This window comes from Pyxicephalus adspersus, chromosome 8, assembly GCF_032062135.1.
Source record: "Pyxicephalus adspersus chromosome 8, UCB_Pads_2.0, whole genome shotgun sequence".
Classification (NCBI taxonomy): Eukaryota; Metazoa; Chordata; class Amphibia; order Anura; family Pyxicephalidae; genus Pyxicephalus; species Pyxicephalus adspersus.
This window is the reverse complement of record NC_092865.1, coordinates 47649175-47670352: the sequence shown is the minus strand read 5'-3', so window position 1 is coordinate 47670352 and position 21178 is coordinate 47649175. Positions and strand designations below refer to the sequence as shown.

The 21178-nt window shown below is 38.8% G+C and overlaps 2 protein-coding genes and 1 long non-coding RNA gene across 5 annotated transcripts in view; all 3 read left to right on the top strand.

Moving 5' to 3' along the window:
• The first annotated feature begins 6 nt into the window (after nucleotides 1-6).
• On the top strand, nucleotides 7-5144 carry LOC140337451 (protein SSUH2 homolog). Its single transcript, XM_072421199.1, has 9 exons — nucleotides 7-32; nucleotides 894-1023; nucleotides 1801-1861; nucleotides 2247-2371; nucleotides 2926-2988; nucleotides 3503-3585; nucleotides 3939-4028; nucleotides 4903-5008; nucleotides 5064-5144. Exons 2-9 carry the CDS (start codon nucleotides 985-987, stop codon nucleotides 5142-5144), a joined length of 648 nt encoding a protein of 215 aa, XP_072277300.1. The 5' UTR covers nucleotides 7-32; nucleotides 894-984.
• Nucleotides 5145-5248: 104 nt separating this feature from the next.
• Nucleotides 5249-7677, top strand: LOC140336239 (uncharacterized). Its single transcript, XR_011921847.1, has 3 exons — nucleotides 5249-5788; nucleotides 6576-6683; nucleotides 7223-7677. It is a non-coding gene; the product is annotated as an uncharacterized lncRNA (long non-coding RNA).
• A 2964-nt stretch (nucleotides 7678-10641) lies between these two features.
• LOC140336238 (protein SSUH2 homolog) overlaps nucleotides 10642-21178 on the top strand; it is a 12199-nt gene continuing 1662 nt past the window's right edge. For all 3 annotated transcript variants that reach the window (XM_072419233.1, XM_072419235.1, XM_072419234.1), the window contains exons 1-9: nucleotides 10642-10837; nucleotides 11339-11393; nucleotides 11803-11932; nucleotides 13450-13510; nucleotides 14806-14930; nucleotides 15821-15874; nucleotides 15947-16023; nucleotides 16678-16770; nucleotides 18036-18150. In XM_072419233.1, the coding sequence (XP_072275334.1) occupies nucleotides 10828-10837; nucleotides 11339-11393; nucleotides 11803-11932; nucleotides 13450-13510; nucleotides 14806-14930; nucleotides 15821-15874; nucleotides 15947-16023; nucleotides 16678-16770; nucleotides 18036-18150 (720 nt within the window). In that variant the 5' untranslated portion in view covers nucleotides 10642-10827. The remainder of the gene's footprint in view (nucleotides 10838-11338; nucleotides 11394-11802; nucleotides 11933-13449; nucleotides 13511-14805; nucleotides 14931-15820; nucleotides 15875-15946; nucleotides 16024-16677; nucleotides 16771-18035; nucleotides 18151-21178) is intronic.

Genomic DNA, 21178 nt, shown 5'->3' with positions numbered 1-21178 from the left:
CCCACCACCACTGTGTCTGATCCAGACAATAGGTAAGTGCATTATGCCTCATATAATTACTTCTATATATACTGATCTATATACTTACTACTATATTTATTCAATTAATGATTCCCGACTTCACCTCCATGGAAGTCTTTGGCCCCGTTCACACTTGCATGGGAAATTGCAGGGTTAGCAGCTACCTGTCATGTAGCAAATGGCTGCTATGTACCCATGTGTAGCAAAACACTTCATTTGCATGCATTGGCCTTCTGTTTGAATTGATGGTGCAGTTCTTTCTCCAGAAAAGGAACTGCATGGCTAGAAGCAACATGAGACTTTCAGGAACCCAACCACAACCCCACTGCAATGCAACTCCATGCACAGAATTGTTCCCCATCAATTAAATGGGAGTGCAGATCAGCCTTCAGGTTAACCACATATCTGAAATGGCCCTTAATCTTCAGTATTTGAAGCAATGTAGCATCCTGTTCTTTCTGATTTATTGTGATTTGAGTCTATTTTCAGGACTTCAAAAACAAAATTGTTCTAGAAATCTTTGATGAGGAACATGTTAGCTGACCATTCTATAAAATGCCAGCCAAACTGTCCCTATTCATTTTAATGATAACCAGAGCTTTGGAGTAATTGGGGGCAAGTTCACAGCAGTCAACACCGGTGGTGCCATTATAAAAACAATAAAAATGCCCCTCTAAACATACCACTGAAATAAGTAATTATGCATTCATGGACTTTGTATTTTTGTATCAAAGTTTTACAGGCTGATGGGTCATCTTAACAACCAACAAAATCTAAATTTGTTGCCCTTGTATTTACTAATCATTCACTCTTTGTATTCTTTTCACATATTATCAGTATACCAATATTTTTTGTGCTTTTTTCTGGTTCAGACTCACTAATTTAACAGAAGCTGTGGCAAAACAAGCGTTTCTGGATTTCAGTAAAAGCAAATGTTGTTACAGTACGGCTCCAGCAAAAGAGATGACCATCCAGGACCTGAGACACTTCAGGACTTACAGGGTTTGTGTCAATCTTTCCTGTCTTTTATCCTTCTCTTTTCTGCATTGTCTGCAAGAAAATAAATTCTATAAATCCCAGCCTAACCAAAATGCCAATGCATGGTTGCTGTGAAGCCAAATTGCAAGCAGGGTTTGATGTTCAAGGCTCCAGATGTGCCATTTCTGCTCCCAAATTCTCATTGAGAACCTCCAGCGTTATTTAATAATTTGTCAATTTAGGGCAAAATTAGTGCTTTTTGCATTGTTAATCTGCCGTGTAGCTGATACCAAGGAAAGCCCAATTGATATCTGTTCAGGTTCAGAAAAAAGTGCTAGCGATACCAGTGACACTACTAGGATTTATCTAGCAGAGCTCCCAAATGCAAAGATGAGTTCGGATTGGAAACAATTTGCTGTAAGGGTGAATTATAGTATAAGGAATCGGTTTCAATGTCAAATGACCACATCAAGAGGGAATTTTCGAATTTTTTGCAGCCTGTTTGTACTTGAATTTAATAACCATTTTTGCACATGCTCCTGTATAGAATACATCCAGTGATGTGCAAATTAGAATTTTTTTTTGAATTGAGTACGGTATATCATGGACCAATAATGTAATACATTTTTCTAATAACAAATATGTGTATACTAGATTATAAGCTCCTGTATCACTGTCTGTATTAGCCTGTCATTTGCAATCCCTATTTAATGTACAGCGCTGCGTAATATGTTGGCTCTATATAAATCCTGTTTATTATTTATAATAATAATAATAATAATACTATTTTTGTTATTCCAGTACTGCTTGGAGACCTTCACAGAACATCGTTCCTGTGAGTGGGTGACGGAACCTTATGCGGGTAGGTAAATAAATATCTGAACACATCTGGAGCGGTTCTGTGTAATAATTCATCATGATGGGCTACATGAAGCATTATTACACAGAACCGCTCCAGAAGCGTGTAGATGTTTTTCTTACTGAGACAATGGTTTTATAGTGTGTTCATTTTATTTTTATTTGGGGTTGGGTTTAGCAACTTGGCAAGGGGAACCTTTACAGTACATAACATAACATTGATCCTACTGTTATATGCTGTGGAAGAGGCTTTAACACAATGCAACATTCAAAACCTCTGGAGTTTTATTATATATTTGTTTTTAATATTGTACTAGTCCTCTTTGTGTGTGGGTTTTTTTTTTTCCCTGTCTCAGGCATTCAAGGTATAAGGACACTTCTTTCCACAGGTCAGACATCGGATACTTCAGCAGGAAGACCGGCACCAAAAGCATGGGATATCCCAGTGGCCGCACCCCAGATGTTCAAGGATGGAGTGCAGAAGATGGTGATGCCCCAGACCTCCTCTGTGCAGGTAATTTGAGCACCAAAGAAAAGAATGATAAGACCAGTGTTGGGGTCCCCATGGAAGATACTGGATTCAAATGCTGTTTGCTGTGTTCAGACATCGGTTTGAGTGCATGCATTTGAGTAATCCATTGGAAGTCTGTGTAACAGGGTGATGGTGCAGGGGCCAACTCATATATGTGGGCAGAGCATTGCCACCCCTTACAAAAAAAATGACCAGACATCAGCCATCAAGGCAGGATTACCATGGAATCATTTGTAATAAAAAGTTGACTTTTGCAATAACATGTTAAAGCTTTTATAGGAATGCAGTGATTGGGTTTGCATCATTTTTCAGAATATAATTTATTTATATTATATTTGTCCAGTTTTTGGTTGTCATACATTCACATTTGGGAGGAATTGTAATAAACAATTGTAATAAAAACAATTGTACAATTGTAATAAAATTCTTAACAGGATTCTGTAATTGCCAAAAAATAAAATAGAGAACCATCATGTAGCCCTATACTGCTTTGTACTACCGGTAGAACATGTTTTGAGTATTTTTATTTTCTTTAGGCCTGCTCAAAATGCAATGGATTGGGAAGGAATATGTGTCTGAAGTGTCATGGTACTGGAAGGGTAAGTCCTTTTCATTTGACTGGTCTCAGAAGAGCTATTCTTAAGCTGCGTACACACGTCAGATTTTTATCGCCCGATAATCGGCATCGGCCAAATATCGGGAGAAAATCTGCCGTGTGTACAGTTGGTGTCGTCCATCGTCCAAACGATTGTCCTGCCGGATCCACGGACGATGGACGACAACTGATCCTAATGAAAGGGAAGGGGGAGAGCGTGCAGCAGGGTGCTGCTCCATCGCTCTCTCCCTCCCCTCTCCATGGAGCAGAACGGTGCTGTATGTACAGCACCGTTCATGCATCGTGCAGTCCCTTGTCATTGGAATCGATCGTGAAAGATCCTTTCCAACGACAAAAATTGCACGTGTGTACGCAGCTTTAGGGGTAATATGTGCCCAAAATTTTTACAAGAGCACTTTTACAAGAGCACAATTAACATACTTCAATTTGTGTTATAAAATGTTATATCGATACATTGTTTCCTGCAACTTATTTTTCATGTTTTTTTTTTTTTCCAGGCACAGTGCATGTGGTGCAATGGAAGGGGACGGCGCATGCAGATGGAGATGTGCCAACATTGCTATGGGAATGGCACAGAAAGGTGCTCCACTGAGCTAAGTTACAGTATTGGGGTCTCATTCTTACTGGGGACACCTAATTCTTTTGCACTGTACAGAAGAGGAAATGCATTTATTTACACTTTGAGCCATTAATATTGATGGACAGAATTGAGAGATTTAATTTTCCAAAAATGTTGGCAATTTTTTTTAAATGTTGCCAGTTCTATTGTAATGATAATTTTTGATGGATTTTTCAAGCAGCAAATGACTTGGAAGGGTTTCAGAAGCTCCTTTTAATCTACCCCAATGACAAAATGGACCCTCATTGGTCTTAAATGATAATTTCCAGTGTTTCCGTAACAGCATTTTGATAAGATTTTTCTTTATCCCTCAGCTGCCGAATGTGTCAGAACATCAACCAGCAGTGTTCTGGCTGTTCTGGGAAGGGCCGGGTCCTAACATACATGCAGCTTATGGTCACATGGTAGGTAAGGGTGTCATCAGTGGCCGGGTATTCTGTTATCTTTTTCTATTCTTGGTGCACTGCTTTCACTGCTTGATTCATTTCAGGTCTTGGTTTTGCCATTTTATCATCCATTCTGTTTTTTCGTACTTTATAGACACATTTATTGAGCTCATAGTTCATAATACATAAGATCTTTGTAGCAAGCAATAAGGCTTCTTGATGCTGGTTCCAATAAGTGACCCAGGTCAGTCACTGCAGCAACCTCTCAGCCTGTGACTTGTTACAATGCTGCAGTCTAATCATTGAGAAACTAGAATGTGGAAATGTTTCCTCCTGCCGGGAGACGATGATTAGTGTTGTTGGTTGGATTTTGCAATCTTGTTGGCTCATCTTGTTGTTTTCCTTTTGTATATACTGGTCAACATTCCCATTGGTAGATGGTGGTCAGAGATTGTTCCACTCCATCATGACCACAAGCCTACTTAGACAATGGCTGTTCTGGTGTCAACCAAGTAATTGCCAAGGTAAAAGTTGGTTCTATTCTGAATTGGTATCCAAATTTGAATTTGTGCCTCAGTTCAAATGGTTCCTGAACCAAACTGCGGCAACATTTCTGATGGCATCATCTCAGCCCAGGCAAAGTCATAATACATCCTAATAAAATATTTGTTTCTGAATATTGTCAGGAATTGTATTCAGATTCAGGGAAATAATCAATGTCCCCTTCAAGGTTGAATATTTATTCACAGGAGATCCCAAATACACTGCTGGTTATAGGCAATGTTGATGTCAATAGATGTTTGCAGGTAATGTTGGTTCTCCAGGTCTGGGAGGTGTTTAGGAAATCCCTGGATGGATGGAGAAAATCAAATTTTCTTTTTCATTTTTGCAGGAAGAATAATGCATTTCAATTCATAACAGATCATAATTCCGAATTTTCTACGGATCTCTTTAAGAATGTGAAGGGAGAGAAGCTCTTCACAGATGAACAGTCCAAGGTAAGAAGATTCCAATGAAAGGTGTCAAAACCCTTTACTTCCCCACCTCCCATAGGTTAATCCTTTGGCTCAGTTCACCCTACTTCCCTCTCTCAGCTCGGTAGATCAGTTCTCCTCTTCCGGAGACGATGATTAGTGTTGTTGGTTGGATTTTGCAATCTTGTTGGCTCATCTTGTTGTTTTCCTTTTGTATATACTGGTCAACATTCCCATTGGTAGATGGTGGTCAGAGATTGTTCCACTCCATCATGACCACAAGCCTACTTAGACAATGGCTGTTCTGGTGTCAACCAAGTAATTGCCAAGGTAAAAGTTGGTTCTATTCTGAATTGGTATCCAAATTTGAATTTGTGCCTCGGTTCAAATGGTTCCTGAACCAAACTGCGGCAACATTTCTGATGGCATCATCTCAGCCCAGGCAAAGTCATAATACATCCTAATAAAATATTTGTTTCTGAATATTGTCAGGAATTGTATTCAGATTCAGGGAAATAATCAATGTCCCCTTCAAGGTTGAATATTTATTCACAGGAGATCCCAAATACACTGCTGGTTATAGGCAATGTTGATGTCAATAGATGTTTGCAGGTAATGTTGGTTCTCCAGGTCTGGGAGGTGTTTAGGAAATCCCTGGATGGATGGAGAAAATCAAATTTTCTTTTTCATTTTTGCAGGAAGAATAATGCATTTCAATTCATAACAGATCATAATTCCGAATTTTCTACGGATCTCTTTAAGAATGTGAAGGGAGAGAAGCTCTTCACAGATGAACAGTCCAAGGTAAGAAGATTCCAATGAAAGGTGTCAAAACCCTTTACTTCCCCACCTCCCATAGGTTAATCCTTTGGCTCAGTTCACCCTACTTCCCTCTCTCAGCTCGGTAGATCAGTTCTCCTCTTCCCTCCTTCTTCCCAGCAGTCCCTTGGCAGCCCCGCTAATACTTCTCTTTGCTCTTAGAACTGAATGAGCAGCTGTATTGCCCTTACTCCAATCTACCAGCAGACTAACTTTGCTGGGAGGCAACAAAGAACAGGATTGGCAATGACTCCAAAGCTTGGCCCTTTGTTCCCCCTTCCAGAAGAGATTAAGCCATCTAACTTAAATGTTGAACAGGAACTGGAATGAGAAAGTAGGGAAAGTTGAACTTGTAATAGAGCAGACTTGAACAACTTGAACTTTTAAAGGGTGAATTGCTTTACAGTGCCTCTGGCTGCTGAGGATAGTGTGGGATTATTTTAAAGTTAATTTATTGTTTGGTAAAAAAAAATCTTTGTACTGTCATGTCTGTAGCCTTTCCACAAGCTCACTTTGTCACCAATCTAATATAGAAAATACTATCTGTACAGAGGGAGCAGTCCTTTATTATTTCTATATGCTTCTGTTACATATGCCTTACTATGTCACTGGAAACCTTTACAGCTCAATGCTCATCTAAAGAATGGCTGACGATACCTTATGTAAGAAAATAGAATAGTATTGCTAAAGAAGAAGACTATAGTAAAAATAGTCATAAAGAGTTCCAGTTTTATCCATTACTGTAACTGAGAATCTATTTCTCCACTTCTAGGTCTCTGCCATTACAGATTTTCCTGACCCAACTATTATTCAGGCTTCCCAAAATGCTTTGGAGCAGCACCGAACCCAGTTCTCTGCGTCGTGCCGCGTTCTCAGACAGGTGAGTATCATACATGTTTGCACTGTGTGTTTCTATCAATTTCACACAATAACTGCAGCTCATAAATGTCAGGAAAAAAGAACAATTTGGGGGCTTTTAAAGGGCCTACAGGGGTTCAATCTTCAATTATCCAAGATTAACGCTGCATCCACTGCATACTGATCATTCTATGGATTTGTAAAGTCTTCTTACCTGAAGAATAATACTTTTAGTGCTATTTGTTAGAGAAAAACTAAAATGTGTGCAGATTCCAGAGGATTGGGATCCCCAAACAGACTTATAATGGGAATCATTATTTTTCACAATAAAAATCCAAAGCCAAATCCTATTCACTTCTGGAGCTCATTGATCTTTCAGGGTTTCTATTGGTGATAATGAACTGAAAATTAAACTGGGATGAAACGCTCGAGGGATTCTTTTACACTTTTATAAAAGAATGTTGGGGTCACCGGGCTAACATTTTCTGAAAATACAGCAGAATATTCCATATAAATTCATTCTACATTCATATAACATGTTGTTGTTTTTTTCTTCTCTAGAGACAAAGCATCGAGTGGCTTCCATTGACCAAAGTGCAGTACTGCTGGAAGGAAAGACATTTAACTTACTTTGTATATGGAAAGGAGAACAAAGTATTTGTACAGAATTACCCCAAAACATGCTGTTGTGTGGTCATGTGATCATCTTCATGGAAAACTAATATTCCTTTCTCAATCACCAAGGTGGCCATAACAATAAAGATTCCCTAAAGACTGGTGGAACCTTTAAATAATGGTTCAAAGGTACTTTTTCAGTGGTGTTTTGTACATATAATACTAAGTTATTATGACCTTCAATAAACTTTAAAGTCTATCAAGTCAAAAATTTGTGTATTGTATAACACTTGTATCACCTAATAGTATCTTTGTAATCTGAGGTTTGTTGTTTTGTATTTTTCAGTTAGCATAAACATTGTGAAAATGGCATCAAAATATTAAAGTGCATACTAAGTAAATATTTTGAGTTATTTTTTTTCTTCTTTTGAAGCAGAAGTCTTTAAAAACAAAAAGTCTTCTACACACATGTAACTTCCTAAAGGTAGAACAATACTGGAAAGCTGTTGCCTTTTTCCTTTTTGATAAAGCAAACTGTCTGATTATCATACTTGTCCTGTGTTCTAAAGATCATAAAATAAATATTGTTCTGCATTCACAAAAATGACCACTAGATGGCAATATGCTCACATTCCTCAATATTATGCATTATTATGGGCAAAGCGGTAACTCTGCATCTCCGCTAATATCCAACAGAATGGGCCTGATATATTAAAGATCTACAACACTGGAGAAGATAAAGTATCATGGGTGATCCAAGAATAGAACTCCAGGAAACCTGCAATGGATATCCTGAAAATAATTTAGCAGAAACATGTTTTTTAATCCCTATTTAATGTACAGCATTACATATTATGCTGGCGCTATATATATACAATTTATTAATAATCCTCATAGACTGGATCCATTCTAAGTTTGCTGGATCCACCAGATTCTCCCATGATAGTCCACCTTCTCCCGTCTTGAACTCATTAATAAACCCAACCCAATGTTATGAGAATTAAGAATATGGGAAAACTGTAAATTACAGTAACATAGGAATCTATGGTAGGACGATGTATCCTAAAAGCTAACTGAGGAATTGTATTTTATATTTAAATAATGCATTTCCAGTAAAGTTTGCAGCTACCTGGTGGTGGGGTGTGGTGGTCTGGGAGATATCACATTTTTATTCCTTGTTGACATTGCAGCATCCATTTTGAAATATTTTAGTACATGCACATTGGTCTGATGACATTGGGGCCACACTATGCATCATTGTATGGGAGTGAAAAACACTATAGTGACTTATCCTGAAGACTAAGGATATTTAGAATTACTGCAATGATATGGGAGCGGGGGTAATTATTGCCTAAAATATTTGTTTTCATAACTTGCTGGGGCCCCCCTTAAAATGTGTATATCTGATGCTTTATGCTGTGCTGCAGATTTCTTCAATTGGCGTCTGCAATTTGCATATCAAAGTAACATATGTGTGCTTCCTATTTGAAGAGTAAGGCCAACATATTTAAACTAGTGCTGTTTATTTTCTTCTAAAATGTAAGCTGCATGTTTTGCATGCTGATCCCCCTCCCAATGCTCAATGAACCTAGAACAAGCATGCAAATCAGGAGATCTTTCTTTCTGATTTCACTCACTACATGTTAATTTTGGTCAGCCACTCATACTCCTTGCAGGAGTCAGCAGCCCATGACAACTTTCTTTCAACCCTTTGTATTACACATAAACTTTTTAAGAATGACCACTTCCTGCATGTTGTAAGTAAATAGCATGGAGCTGCCATTGTTCAATGTATTATATTTGTCCCTCTCTGGAGACCAATTGTTCTATATAATCTTTCTCAACAGGTTGCAGCCTGGAATAATGTAGAGCTAAATAAATGCTGAACCCTTGAAAATTCCTGCTAACTACAACTCTTGGAGGAACAAACAACTTCTAAAAATACTCTGACTCTGCTGATAAAGAACTCGTGTACATGGGATTACTCAGAATTGAGTCACATGCAGAAAATTGGCTGCATCCATTGTCGACCCTTATGTGTAATATTAAAACACTGCAAATGGCACATCAATGAACATGGATCACAGCACATAATGTAGCAAACTGCAACCAGTTTGCTGTGGGTTAAAAATCCAAGTTGTCAATGTTTGGTCTGTTACTGTGCTTTGCCAGCTCATTGAACAAATGAACAAAAATTTGTAGAAGGGATGCAAACAGCACTGAAATATGATGGGTTGTATTTGCTGTCAGAGATTTATCCTTGCTTCCATGGATGGAATTGTCAGTTCTGGGACACCAAGAGAAAAAAATCTGTAAATATCTGCCGCAAATAGCAGTAAAACCCGACCGGTTCTGATTCTGTACTTTGTGTGCCTGAACTCTTGAACAGTTTTGCAAACAAAACCTCTATCTGAGCTCCGTTGACAAAGGAAATTATACATTTCTTTTGTTTGTACAACACAAGCTGTTTTCAGAAGATAATGGCTTGGATAAAGCTCAGTGGACTGCTGATACTTTACAGTAGAAGATCACAGCACTTGGAAAAAATAACCCTGGGTTTATACCAGCAATTGTGCAGCCACATAGATATGTGTTCTTTTATGTGCTACCATGCAATTTGATTTTGTTTGCATACTCATCACAATACATGTAGTACAGGTAAGCTGACCGGGTGCACTGGGGGTTCCATTGCAAATGCAATACAATGCCATGTAGTAAAATATCACATAAGTGTGAAATTGGACCTAAAGTCAGGAAAAAAGTGTCAGAACCTTTAGGTATGCAGGAAAAAATGGTCATTGACTCTTTAAATTCCTATCTGACCATTTTTTAGTAAGTAGTCTTTTATTTTTTTGCAATAACTTTAAACATGTATGCATGGATTTAATGTACAGCACTGTAATATATTGGCGATATTTAAATTCTGTCTAACAATAATCTTAATAATAATGGATCTTATCAAGCATCTGTTCTGTAAGCTTCATATGCCCATAGCAAACCATCATTATCCTATAGCCCCTTATGCATGACCTGTTTGGTCAAAGAAAAGGCCCCTTTTGCTGACGTCTTTGTGTGTTTATATCTCGAGAAATCAACTTGCCTTAACAATAGGCAGACTTAGAGGCTCTATTTTTATACCAAATGAACGGGCTGAACACAATCCCCTTCAATAAGCCACACTACTAAAGAAAAGGGCAATTCTGAGCTTTCCTTATCACAGCCTGGCCACTCTTCACAATAACTTCTGTTCAGTTCAGTCCATTGTCTGTTGTGCTCCCCAGAGACCCCATTAAGCCCCTCCATCGTCTGAAATCTACTGAGCAGAAACTCAGCTCAGCATTCAAAGTTTGGAGTTGTTACAGAACTTTAGAGAAGATTGTAGCTTCTGTTTATATTGACCATCCAGACCAACATCGCACCTAGCCGTAGGGTTCCTTCACCTGGTTCTGTCCATCAGGATGTCTGGAGGTCTTGGATCTGCCTGTTCAATGCCTCCAAGCTATGTTACAGCCATGGACACTTGTCATCTGACCTCTTGAAAGTCAACGCAGATGGAGCAAGGTAGATCTTCAGAAATAATACAAAATGATAGAAATAGAGGAATGATAGACTTATAATATTGGGTGTGAATATATTGGGAGCAGAACCAACTCCAGGCCCATGAGGTTAGCTCGATCCTACACCCTGCCTTAATATTATTAGAGGTATCTGCTTGTATTGCATGAAATTGATTTTTAAAAAGTGATATCTATAAAATATTCCTTTAGAAACTTGTAGCAAAGGATATCTAAACTTATATAGCAATAAACATGAGGTGGTATGTTGTACCTCTCCAATGGCAGTAATCATCCTCAAACTCGAGCACCTTTTGAGGGTATGCAAATATAGACCTTATCAAAGTCAGTATTTGCATGAGATTAGACTTTCCCCAATGCCACAGTCTTACTTCTGAGAGCTGAATGCAGTATAGCTCCACTTGCTCCTACAGTACTCAATAGATGAGAAAAGGACAATGCCCAATGTCTTTCTTTGCATTCAATGTTTTTACTTTGTACCAACCAGGAGCCCTGGAGAACATCCAAGAGCTTGGTGAGAGAGGTCCCTCAGCTTTATACAGGTACGGTATGTCTTTCTTTATTGCCTGCAGTTACTAGTTTGTGTTTTTTCATCACAGGGAACACTAATGGGAAATACAATGTGTATTAGAATATATTACAATTCCCAACAAAAGAAATACATGGACAGCAAAAGCCAATTAGAACCATTATTCCAAATTTGAATCTGTTATATTCCCCTATTTGGTTCCTTTCTGCCCCATCATCAACAGGTTATTAAATAAAGAATTCTCTAACCAGTACAAGCAATCTGCTGAAAGGGGTCACCAGGGTGCTATACACCTGAAAACACCACCCTGCATCAGTACTCAGTACTCCTCAGCCTTGATGCAAAATTCTGCTGTTCTTTTGAAGAATCTACTTATTGAATCAATAAGGCATTAATAAAAGTTCTCCCATCTCTCTCTCTAGAAATGTGGATATCACAGAGGACCTGGCCAGAGAGGCAATACTCCAATATCTGTCTTCCACATTCTGTTGCCGAAGAAGTTCTGCAGGAGAACTGGTCATTACCAGGTTAACCCAGATGCCCCTGTACAGGGTAAGTTGTGGTGTTTGTGGAAAAATACCTTTCAATAGCTTGTTCATTTTCTGATTTGCGGTAGTGTAGGAATAGGTATGTAGCACATTTGACTGGACTTAGAACATGAATAGTGGATGTTAGAAGACGTTCAGGCAATGTTCCTAAGGATGTGGATATCACAGATGACCTGGCCAGAGAGGCAATACTCCAATATAGACTCATCCAGAACAACATGAGTCCTCAGAAGGATGACCTTTTGGATTCACTCATTGTCAAGATATCACAACAACTGACATGACTCTCTATAAAGTAGAAAATATTTTATTGACCTTTTCTATCCTTGCTGGTTGTTCTTCCCAAGAGGATAATATACCCTTCCAATATGACCCTCCATACGACAGAAAATACTCTGTTTCCAACCTCCTCTATCCTCAATAATTGATACAAAAGACTCCCCACCAGGATATTACACTCTCCAACATGACCCTTCAAAAGGTAGAAAATACTTTACTGACCTTCCCTATCCTTGGTTGGTTATTCTTCCCAGGAAGATTTAATACCCTCTCAACACTACTGTCCATAGGATAGAAAATACTCTGTCCCTGACCTCCTCTATCTTCCATTATTGATAATAATACTCCCCATCGGGATATCACACCCTCCAACAAGGCCCTCCATAACATAGAAAATGCTATATTGACCTTCTCTATTCTTGCTGGATAATTCTCCCTCAAATGATAATATATCCTCCCAACACAACCTTCCATAATTTGTCTCTAACCTCCTCTATCCTTTTATACTGCCCCTCAAAATATCACACCCTTCAGGATGACCCTCCATACGGAAAAAACTGCTCTTCTCCTGACCTTATAATTTCATAATAATACTCTCCACTATGATATTACACCCTCCAATATGACCCTCCATAAAGTAGACAATACTATATTGACCTTTTATATCCTTGCATGATAATTCTCCTCAAGAGAATATTTTACCCTCCAAACGTAACCCTCCATTTAGTAGTAAATACTCTGTCTCTGACCTCCTCTATCCTCCATTATCTATAATAATATTCCCAAACAGGATATATTAACCCTCCAACATGGCTCTTCATAATGTAGGAACGGCTCTTCTCCCGACCTCTATACTTTCCTACCAATACCCACCAGGCTATTATAATGTCTAATATTTAGAAATGCTTTTCTCTGGCCTTCTCTACATTACACATTTCTGGATTCTTCTTTACAAATCCAGCATCCATGGTGGGAACGGTAGTACTTTCAAAACACTTTGGAGGTTGAAAACTTTGCAGCCAACTCTACTGGTTATGCAAGTTTCCAGTCTGTGTATTATACGGCATGACAGTGGCTAGTACGAAAAGGATAGAACCTTGTGAAGGAGTGTCATGTGATGTAATATTATAGCTCTGGCAGGTGATACAATGTATCTAAAATTACAACAATGTAAAACAATATAAAACAATTAATGCAACCTGAATTTAAAAAGTTATCCATATAAAATCCATATATTTACAGTATGGGCTAAAGAGCTTTACAGAGACCAGGCAAATTGAGAAAACATGCAAACCATATACTGGTAAGTAAATTACATTTTACTGTATTTTGTATTTTTCTAAATGGCCAACAGTGCTTAGTTCTGACAAATGAATGATGACACCACTAATTTACACCAGTTAAAGTGAAAGAACAGTTAGAAAAATCAAGCTATACAGATCAACAAGCATTGTATGGAATTTAAAGAACTTTAGCTGCTTTTGTTCAGTACTTCTCGAGAACAGATAAGAGGAGATCACTGTCTTTACTATGATTCTTTGATCAGTTCCAGTACTAATTGGGACCTTTAGATATGAAAATGTCCAATCAATGCCTGAAGCTCTCAATACCATCAAAGACATTGGTGCTGATCTATTAAAGCGCTTCAAGGCTGGAGAGGATACACTTTCATCAGTGAAGCTTGGTAATCTATAAACCTGGAATGGATTCCTTAAAAGTCATTTTCTATTTGTTAGCAAAGTTTTTCAGCCCTGGACCAGATCTATTCCGGGTTTAATGATGTGAGTGTATCCTCTCCAGCCTTGGAGAGCTTTATTAAACCAGGTCCATTGTTGGGGCTGCCAGTATCTAAAGCTGAAACATTTTTTTCCAGCTTGTGGATGATGGGTGAACAAGCTCACATTTGGCTAGTCAAGGGTTTGGCAATGTACTTTACCATTTGCCAATACCATTTTTTTGCAAAGAACCTCATTGAAGAAATGGGGGATGAATCTTTCCTCTACATTCTTTCCTGTTTTTAGGGCAAAAAAAGTGTCCATCACTTGTACCAACATAAAAAAAAAAAGTTAAAAATGTTAATTGAGCAAAGGTGTCTTTTCATGAAGTTTGGGGGGAAATATTGAAATTACAGAGATCCTTAAAGTACCATGCATGGGAGATGCATTAAAGCTGCATAGATTGGTATTATTTTGTTGTTTTTGCATGTGCTTTGTTGCGGGCTTCCCCTACATTTTACCTAGACTCCGATCAAGGAATAAAACCTGAAGGGCCCGAAAAGTAGGGGGAGCAAGAAGCAATAAACCCCATTCTTGTACCATACCAGGCCAAGTATCTGTTCAGCATTGTGGGTCCCAATGTTAAAGGATCCAGGTCGTTTCTGTGGCCTGTATCCTGGTAGCCCCTTTATTTGCCCCCTAACCCAGTGGAATGAGTACAGAGGTACCTTACAGAGGTTTACCATTCCCAGAAAGAGGTAAAGAAATAGTAATGTAAGTTTGGTGTTGGAGACACTTTAGATATCATTATTTTCCTTTAATAAGTTCATTTAATAATATGAAATATTTCCCCCCTAACCTTATTCCATGTTTCTGTGTTCAGGCCAGAAACTTGACAAACTTAACAAAGGAGCAGCACCACAGTTGTGGGACATCACAGTGCCAACCCCGAAAATGTTCCTGGAGGGCTCAGAGAGAATTCCTCTTCCCCATTCTTCAGAGATAAAGGTGAGTCGTGCCAGATGTCAGGGAAGTTTAATAAATGTATTCTGTGGATTTGTATTGTATTTCAATGATGTTTCCATGATAATCCCAATGAGTTAGGTGACCAGACAGCATGTTGTGTGGATCTGGTGATGGAATGTTTAGTGGTAGAGATTAACCCAGTCACTAGGCTAGAGGGGGCTAATTGTGGATGGATGGGCAGAGGATGGGAGGAATGGGCCATCATTTTTCGGGCCACCCTTTTCAGCTGTATGGGGCCTAATGGCTGATAACCAACTCGGGGACATTCCAATCAGTGGTAAACTTCTAAACGCTCTTCCAGAAGACCAAAACTGTCTATGAAAATTAGGTGGCAGCTCTGCATCCAGATCTAGCTATTAAATGAAAGATCTTTCTACATTTATACAATCTGCATTGGGTAAACTTGCATACTTTGCATTTGGAGAAAAAAGGGAAGGTAGGAGGGTGTTGGCTTTTTTAGGGCAAACATTTAATCTGAACCAGTAAACCTTCCTGAAGAATTCCAAGGAAAAAAGCAATTGCAATTGATTTGAGGAAATGAGTCATGCCTGAAGATGTAATCTATGAGCTCAGTGGTTACCTGAATGTGTTTTTATACTTAACAATTACAACTTTCTTTTCTGGTTGTTTTCAGTGATAGATAAATGAACAAGCGCTGTACGGTGCCATTCTGTTCTATAGAGAGGAAAAAACGAGCAAGAAGCACTGTGCTGTGCTCTTCTGTGTAGAAATGAACAGTGGTAATTGCCAATGGTCATAGAGGGGGCATTCAGGTGTTCAGCGAAGACAGTTGTTTGTCACCTAACGTGTACTAAGCTAAAGAGAAGGAGCACATAATGAATGTGACACTTAGATTGTGTTCTCTTTCTCAGGTGTGCCACAAGTGCCAGGGACGAGGCCGTTGTAAAAAAGAAGGCTCATGGAAGGTAAGTAGTGCCTCTTCTTTGATTATTCAAAATCTCTGTTATGTATATTAAAGTCTTCCTTTGTCTGTGCAGTTTAGGGGTCGCTCTGGGAGTCAACAGCAATCCAGGAATAAGAGGTACCATGGGTGTCCTGGTAATGGCAAAAGGAGGTAAGTACTAAAGATATATTGCTATACATCTACTGAAGATCAAGGCTAATACATAAGCCTGAGGCTTTATCTGCTTATTTTTTCTTCCCTGGTGTCCTGTTTCCCCAATCAATACCTTGCTAATATTTTTTTCCTATTAAATTACATACCTTTATAGTAGTTTGAAGGTAGAGGAGTAGTACCCCTAGGTATAATGGTTCTAAAAGGTTATAGGTCTCATTAACGAAACATGTCAGAACTAATGAGACTGATGATCTTCTACTTCTATATTATTTCCTCAGAGCCATTAAAGATTAACTGTATGTAATGTTGATAGAAGATAATGTTTAGTAAATAGTCCAAAAAAAAGATTGAGAGATATGGGGTCTGGGCTAATCAAAACCAGATACAAGCATATGTTATGTGCCACCTTTATTATTTGTTGTGAGTAATTAATTCAATATATTATACAGCCATAACAATAAAACCCCTTCTTTATTCTCTTTCTTACCTTTTTTTTGTACCTTATTTTATACCCAGTGGTCTCATAACTAAGTAGTTGTATATTGTATGCAAAGCATTCCAACACCCAGCCTCAGTACTCATTGCAGATTTAAATACGAAGTTCTGGCTTGACCTGGACATTGAACTGAATGCTTAATATCTATGTTATAGATTCAGGAAATCTTCCACACAGCTAAGCAAACTCTGTCCTGTTTGCCAAGGTGGAGGAAGACTCATCCATTACCAGCAGCTCACCGTTACATGGTAGGATGAGAACAATTGGTGGGAAAATATTTGTACGTGTTCAATGGGATGATATACTGACCATTCTCTGATTTTGGGTATATACATTTGGAGGAGTTTTTTTTTGCCAATGTGCCCACTTTTTTATTTAGACAGAGGCAAATATCATCCTACACAAAAGTTTAACAAATCTGAAAAAGGTGGAGTAGCCGGCACCCAAGGATCCATATGGTCTGATTTCCCACCAGAGGCCGGATTCTTCATCCTTGTCTGTGCAGTAGAACCCCATAGTCTAATATAGGCTAAGGCATAGGTGAGCTCCAATTCCGCTTGAAAGAAGTCCATGACATTCTCTTGGAACATGAGTTTAGGACCTATCAGTTTTGTTTTGGAGCTGACAAGTCTCCCATATACATATATAGGGGTTCAGCCACATACATGGTAGCAAAATTTGGCCCATGCTGAGAACTGCTTCAGTCCATGGGATTAGGAGAAAAAGTATATTGAAGCATTGCCATTTTTAATTTGATCATTTTTTTGCTCTCAAACTATAACTAAAGGAAGGCATACAATAGCTGCCTTCATATGCACTTTGTTATAAGGTTCTTTTAAGCAAAAGAGTGCTTGGTTCAGTGCAGCTATCCCAGGTTGGAGTACCCTGTATGCATTTCCATGTTTTATTTTACCTGTGACTGAAATTGATTTTTTCTTACAATGTAATTATGATCTTTAAAGAATCATTCTATCCAAAATTGATCAATTTGTCTTTAGTTGGAACCTGGTGGGCAAGGCCTGACCCTGGTTTAAATATAGATACATAGTTAGATTTAAAAAAGACATTAATCCATCAAGTCCATCCAATATGTCCTGGATTTTCCAGCTGTGCCATAATTCCTGGCTTTGTTGCTATACATATGGGATGCTCCTATTCCCGTTGTGTGTTTAAGCCATCATAATGGGCACAGAGAAGCAGGAATGTAAAGCAGGTATGGTGGGAACAGCAGGTGTAGAGATCTGGAAAATCAGCCCAGGTATACTTAGAACCCGTTATAACAGGCCCAGGTAAATGGGGGATCACAAAACCCAAAACACGGATCTCACCAATAGGATCAATACTCAACACAGTCAGTACTCAGGGAGTCAATGGTAAGAAAATACTGTATGGGTTTAATTCTCTAGCAAATATCCAAATCTCAGTTTTAGACTGACCAAACCATTAATATGTGCACAGAATGCTGAATATATGACCCCTAGACCCTTTTTAAACTCCAATTCTGTCATTTTAGGAAAACTCTGCATTCAGAACATATCTGCAAATCTCCTATTCCTGAGCTTAACTTTCCCACCAGACTTCTTCGGAAGGTGACTGGGGAGGTGATAGTGAAAGACAGCGATAAGATGGTATGTTGATGGATGTTGCATATGTGGTACAATATAGTATACAAAATGATTGGGGTTGTTGTAGAACGTTAATGGAGTTGTCTGCTGCTTTAGTTAGTCAACAGAGAAGCAGAACAGGTAACAAAATACAACAAAATGCTTTTTTTGACCTGAATGGAGAAAACCAAGCCGGGTCCAAGGGACACTTTGTGAAATGGGGGGTATTGGGGAAGGTAAAATAAAATATAATTTTGTGGTGAAATGGGTTTCAATACCTCCTGGGGATTACAGTAACCAATTTCCGCTATCCTGGACCTATTTTTGTGCCAAAATGGTCCAGCTTTAACTTGGAACTTGATGTTAGACACTGAGGAAGAATTCTGTGGTGACAGTTTTATGACTTTTCTTATAAGCAAAAGGTTAAACTCAGCATGATGATTGATAGATGAGCATTCATCATCATCATCCATCATCTATCAATCATCATCATCTATCAGCCATCAATCATCATCCATCAATTAGCCCTTATCCATAACCCATTATCCATCATCATCATGAGACAGCTGACAGTTGAAAATACTTTGCAACACAAACAGAAACTTGTGCAACTTATTCTTAACACAATATACATTATTCTAAATGATATCAGTCTTGAACAGAGGGTCTAACTCCAGTCCTCAAAGATCACATACAGGCCATGATTTTCATATATACATTTCCTGGCTCCTTGTAAACCACGCTTTGCTAAATTTACATCAGTCTGTTAGAAAAATACTAAAATGTGTGCAGAATTTGGCCCTTGAGGACTGGAGTTAGACCCACCTGGTCTCTACCGTCTGGACTGTAGAACAGCTTGGAATTTATTTGGAAATCGAGTAGTTATGTAGCAACTCTGCTTATCTTTATATAACAAACAGTTTACCTTTCTGTCCGTAACAATCTATGGAGCTGAGCGTTCTGCTTCGTAAACTTTGAGCTAGGAGCGCCATGTGCCGTATTAAATGATGTATTAGTGCTATTAAACAAGAGATCCTTGAAGGGGATTGTCAATATTTCTAGAATCCCCCGGACATCCTATCATTACATAAGCCAACAAGCACATCGATCTGTTGTCTTTTCAAAAGTAACCCTGCATGATTGCTTTTAATGCTGATATGATACTGCAGCGTACATTGATGGCGGAGAGTGATTGCCATCTCGGCTCAATTCACTGATTGTTTTCACCACCGGAATTGAGCCTCCCTGCATGGTTTTGTTTCATTACACCATTCTCTGTAAAGTAAGCAATGCAATGTAGGTGGTTGAAATTCCTTAGGAGTCTGAGAAACCATTATATTTTCCATCAACAACTAACCAATCTGCCACCTGACACATATTATGTAGGCCCCCCTTGTTCTACCAAAATAGGGATGTCATGTTGGGACATGGACCTAGGAAGGTGTCAGTGGTATCCAAAACTAGGAGATTAGCCGTAGTTCCTGCTGTCCTACCATAGTGCCCCCTGCTGCCATGTTGTACCCCCACTAAATGATTTGCATGCACCCAGCCATCCACATGATCTAAATGAAAATGTCATCAAATAATTACCAGATTAGCCATCTTTTTCTGTTTCTCCATGGTTCAGTTCTCTACATGCCCATTGATGGCATAGATGTTATTCTGGTAAAAGATTGATAAATATATCAAATGGGGTTAAGGGGCAACAAGCCTTGCTCTCCTTCAGGATTCTGACTTCAGGACTTCTTATTATCTGGAATGGCTGTGTCTCCTTTGGATATCTCTTGGCTAGAGATTTTTAACCTTTGGGGTTATGACTAATGAGAACAGAATAAACCCTACACATGGGGAACTTTTTGGATCCTGTAAACTTCAGAAATGTTTTTAACTAGAACAATTTTGGAACCTATTTATGTGATTTTAGCTTTGTGCTTGTTTTGGGATCACTATATTGCTGGACACTGGGCACAGGAGCATAATGCAATGCCAGCTCCGAATTGTGCCAAGCATATTCTGCACCTTATCGGCCCACTTATGGCTTTGCAGCAAAATATAACTCCCTTCACATCATGTCTGCTCTGCAGGTTATTAGAAATGTTATAGATGGATTCTCTGCTTATGGCCGGCCACTCATATTCCCTCAATCATTCAGACAAGATCTTCTGGATGGCTTTGATGTTTTCATGAAACGCTTCAGCGGTCAATGCGGTCAAAGCAAAGTAACAGGGGAATTTATTACCAGTTAAAGTCCTAAGGAAAGAATGATTTCCCAATGTGTGGGTGAAAGGTTTGAGATAGGTGGGGGGATTGAGGTGGCTCACACTCTCGCCTTGTAGCACTGGGGGTCTCAGGGATTGAATCTCTGCCAGGCAATGCTGAACAGGAGCAATGACAGAGATTGTGCCAACAGATTTATTACAGCCGTAAGTCACAAATACAAAGCTGTTGCAGAGACTTTGCTAGGCAACTTTGTTGCCATATGTTATAAAAAGTTTAGGTTATTTTTTCAATGTTTCTCGTTTTTGTATATTTGTTATTGTTTGGGTACAAAAACAGGTCTAGGATAGTTAAAAGGACCCTCAGTAACCCTCAGGGCTTAAACACCAAGCCACCTATATTTGGCATTCTCTATTGACTCCAATGCATTTACCTAAATGGCAAAATGTTGCAGAAATTACTTTCTTTTCAATGAAATTTAGGGGATGCTCATCCATATTAAAGATCTCTGTTCCCATGGTGCTAAATGTGTAATTACTACACTGCCCACCAAAGAAAAAGTCAGTCTGCCCCCTATAAAGGCAATGTAGCATCCTAACCACACGTTTGACCTGCAATCTTTATCTTTAAAAATAAATTACTTGACATTTAGATTCATCTGCAAACCTCATGGGCAAAACTCATTCAGTAAAGTCACAAAGCAGTTTACTGAGTCATGGTACTGCAGAGTTGTACCTCCTGTGCTATCCATGTGCCAGTGTTATATCTCCTGTGCTAACTACCTGCCGTGATTATATCACCTGTGCTAACTACCTGCCATGATTGTACCTCCTGT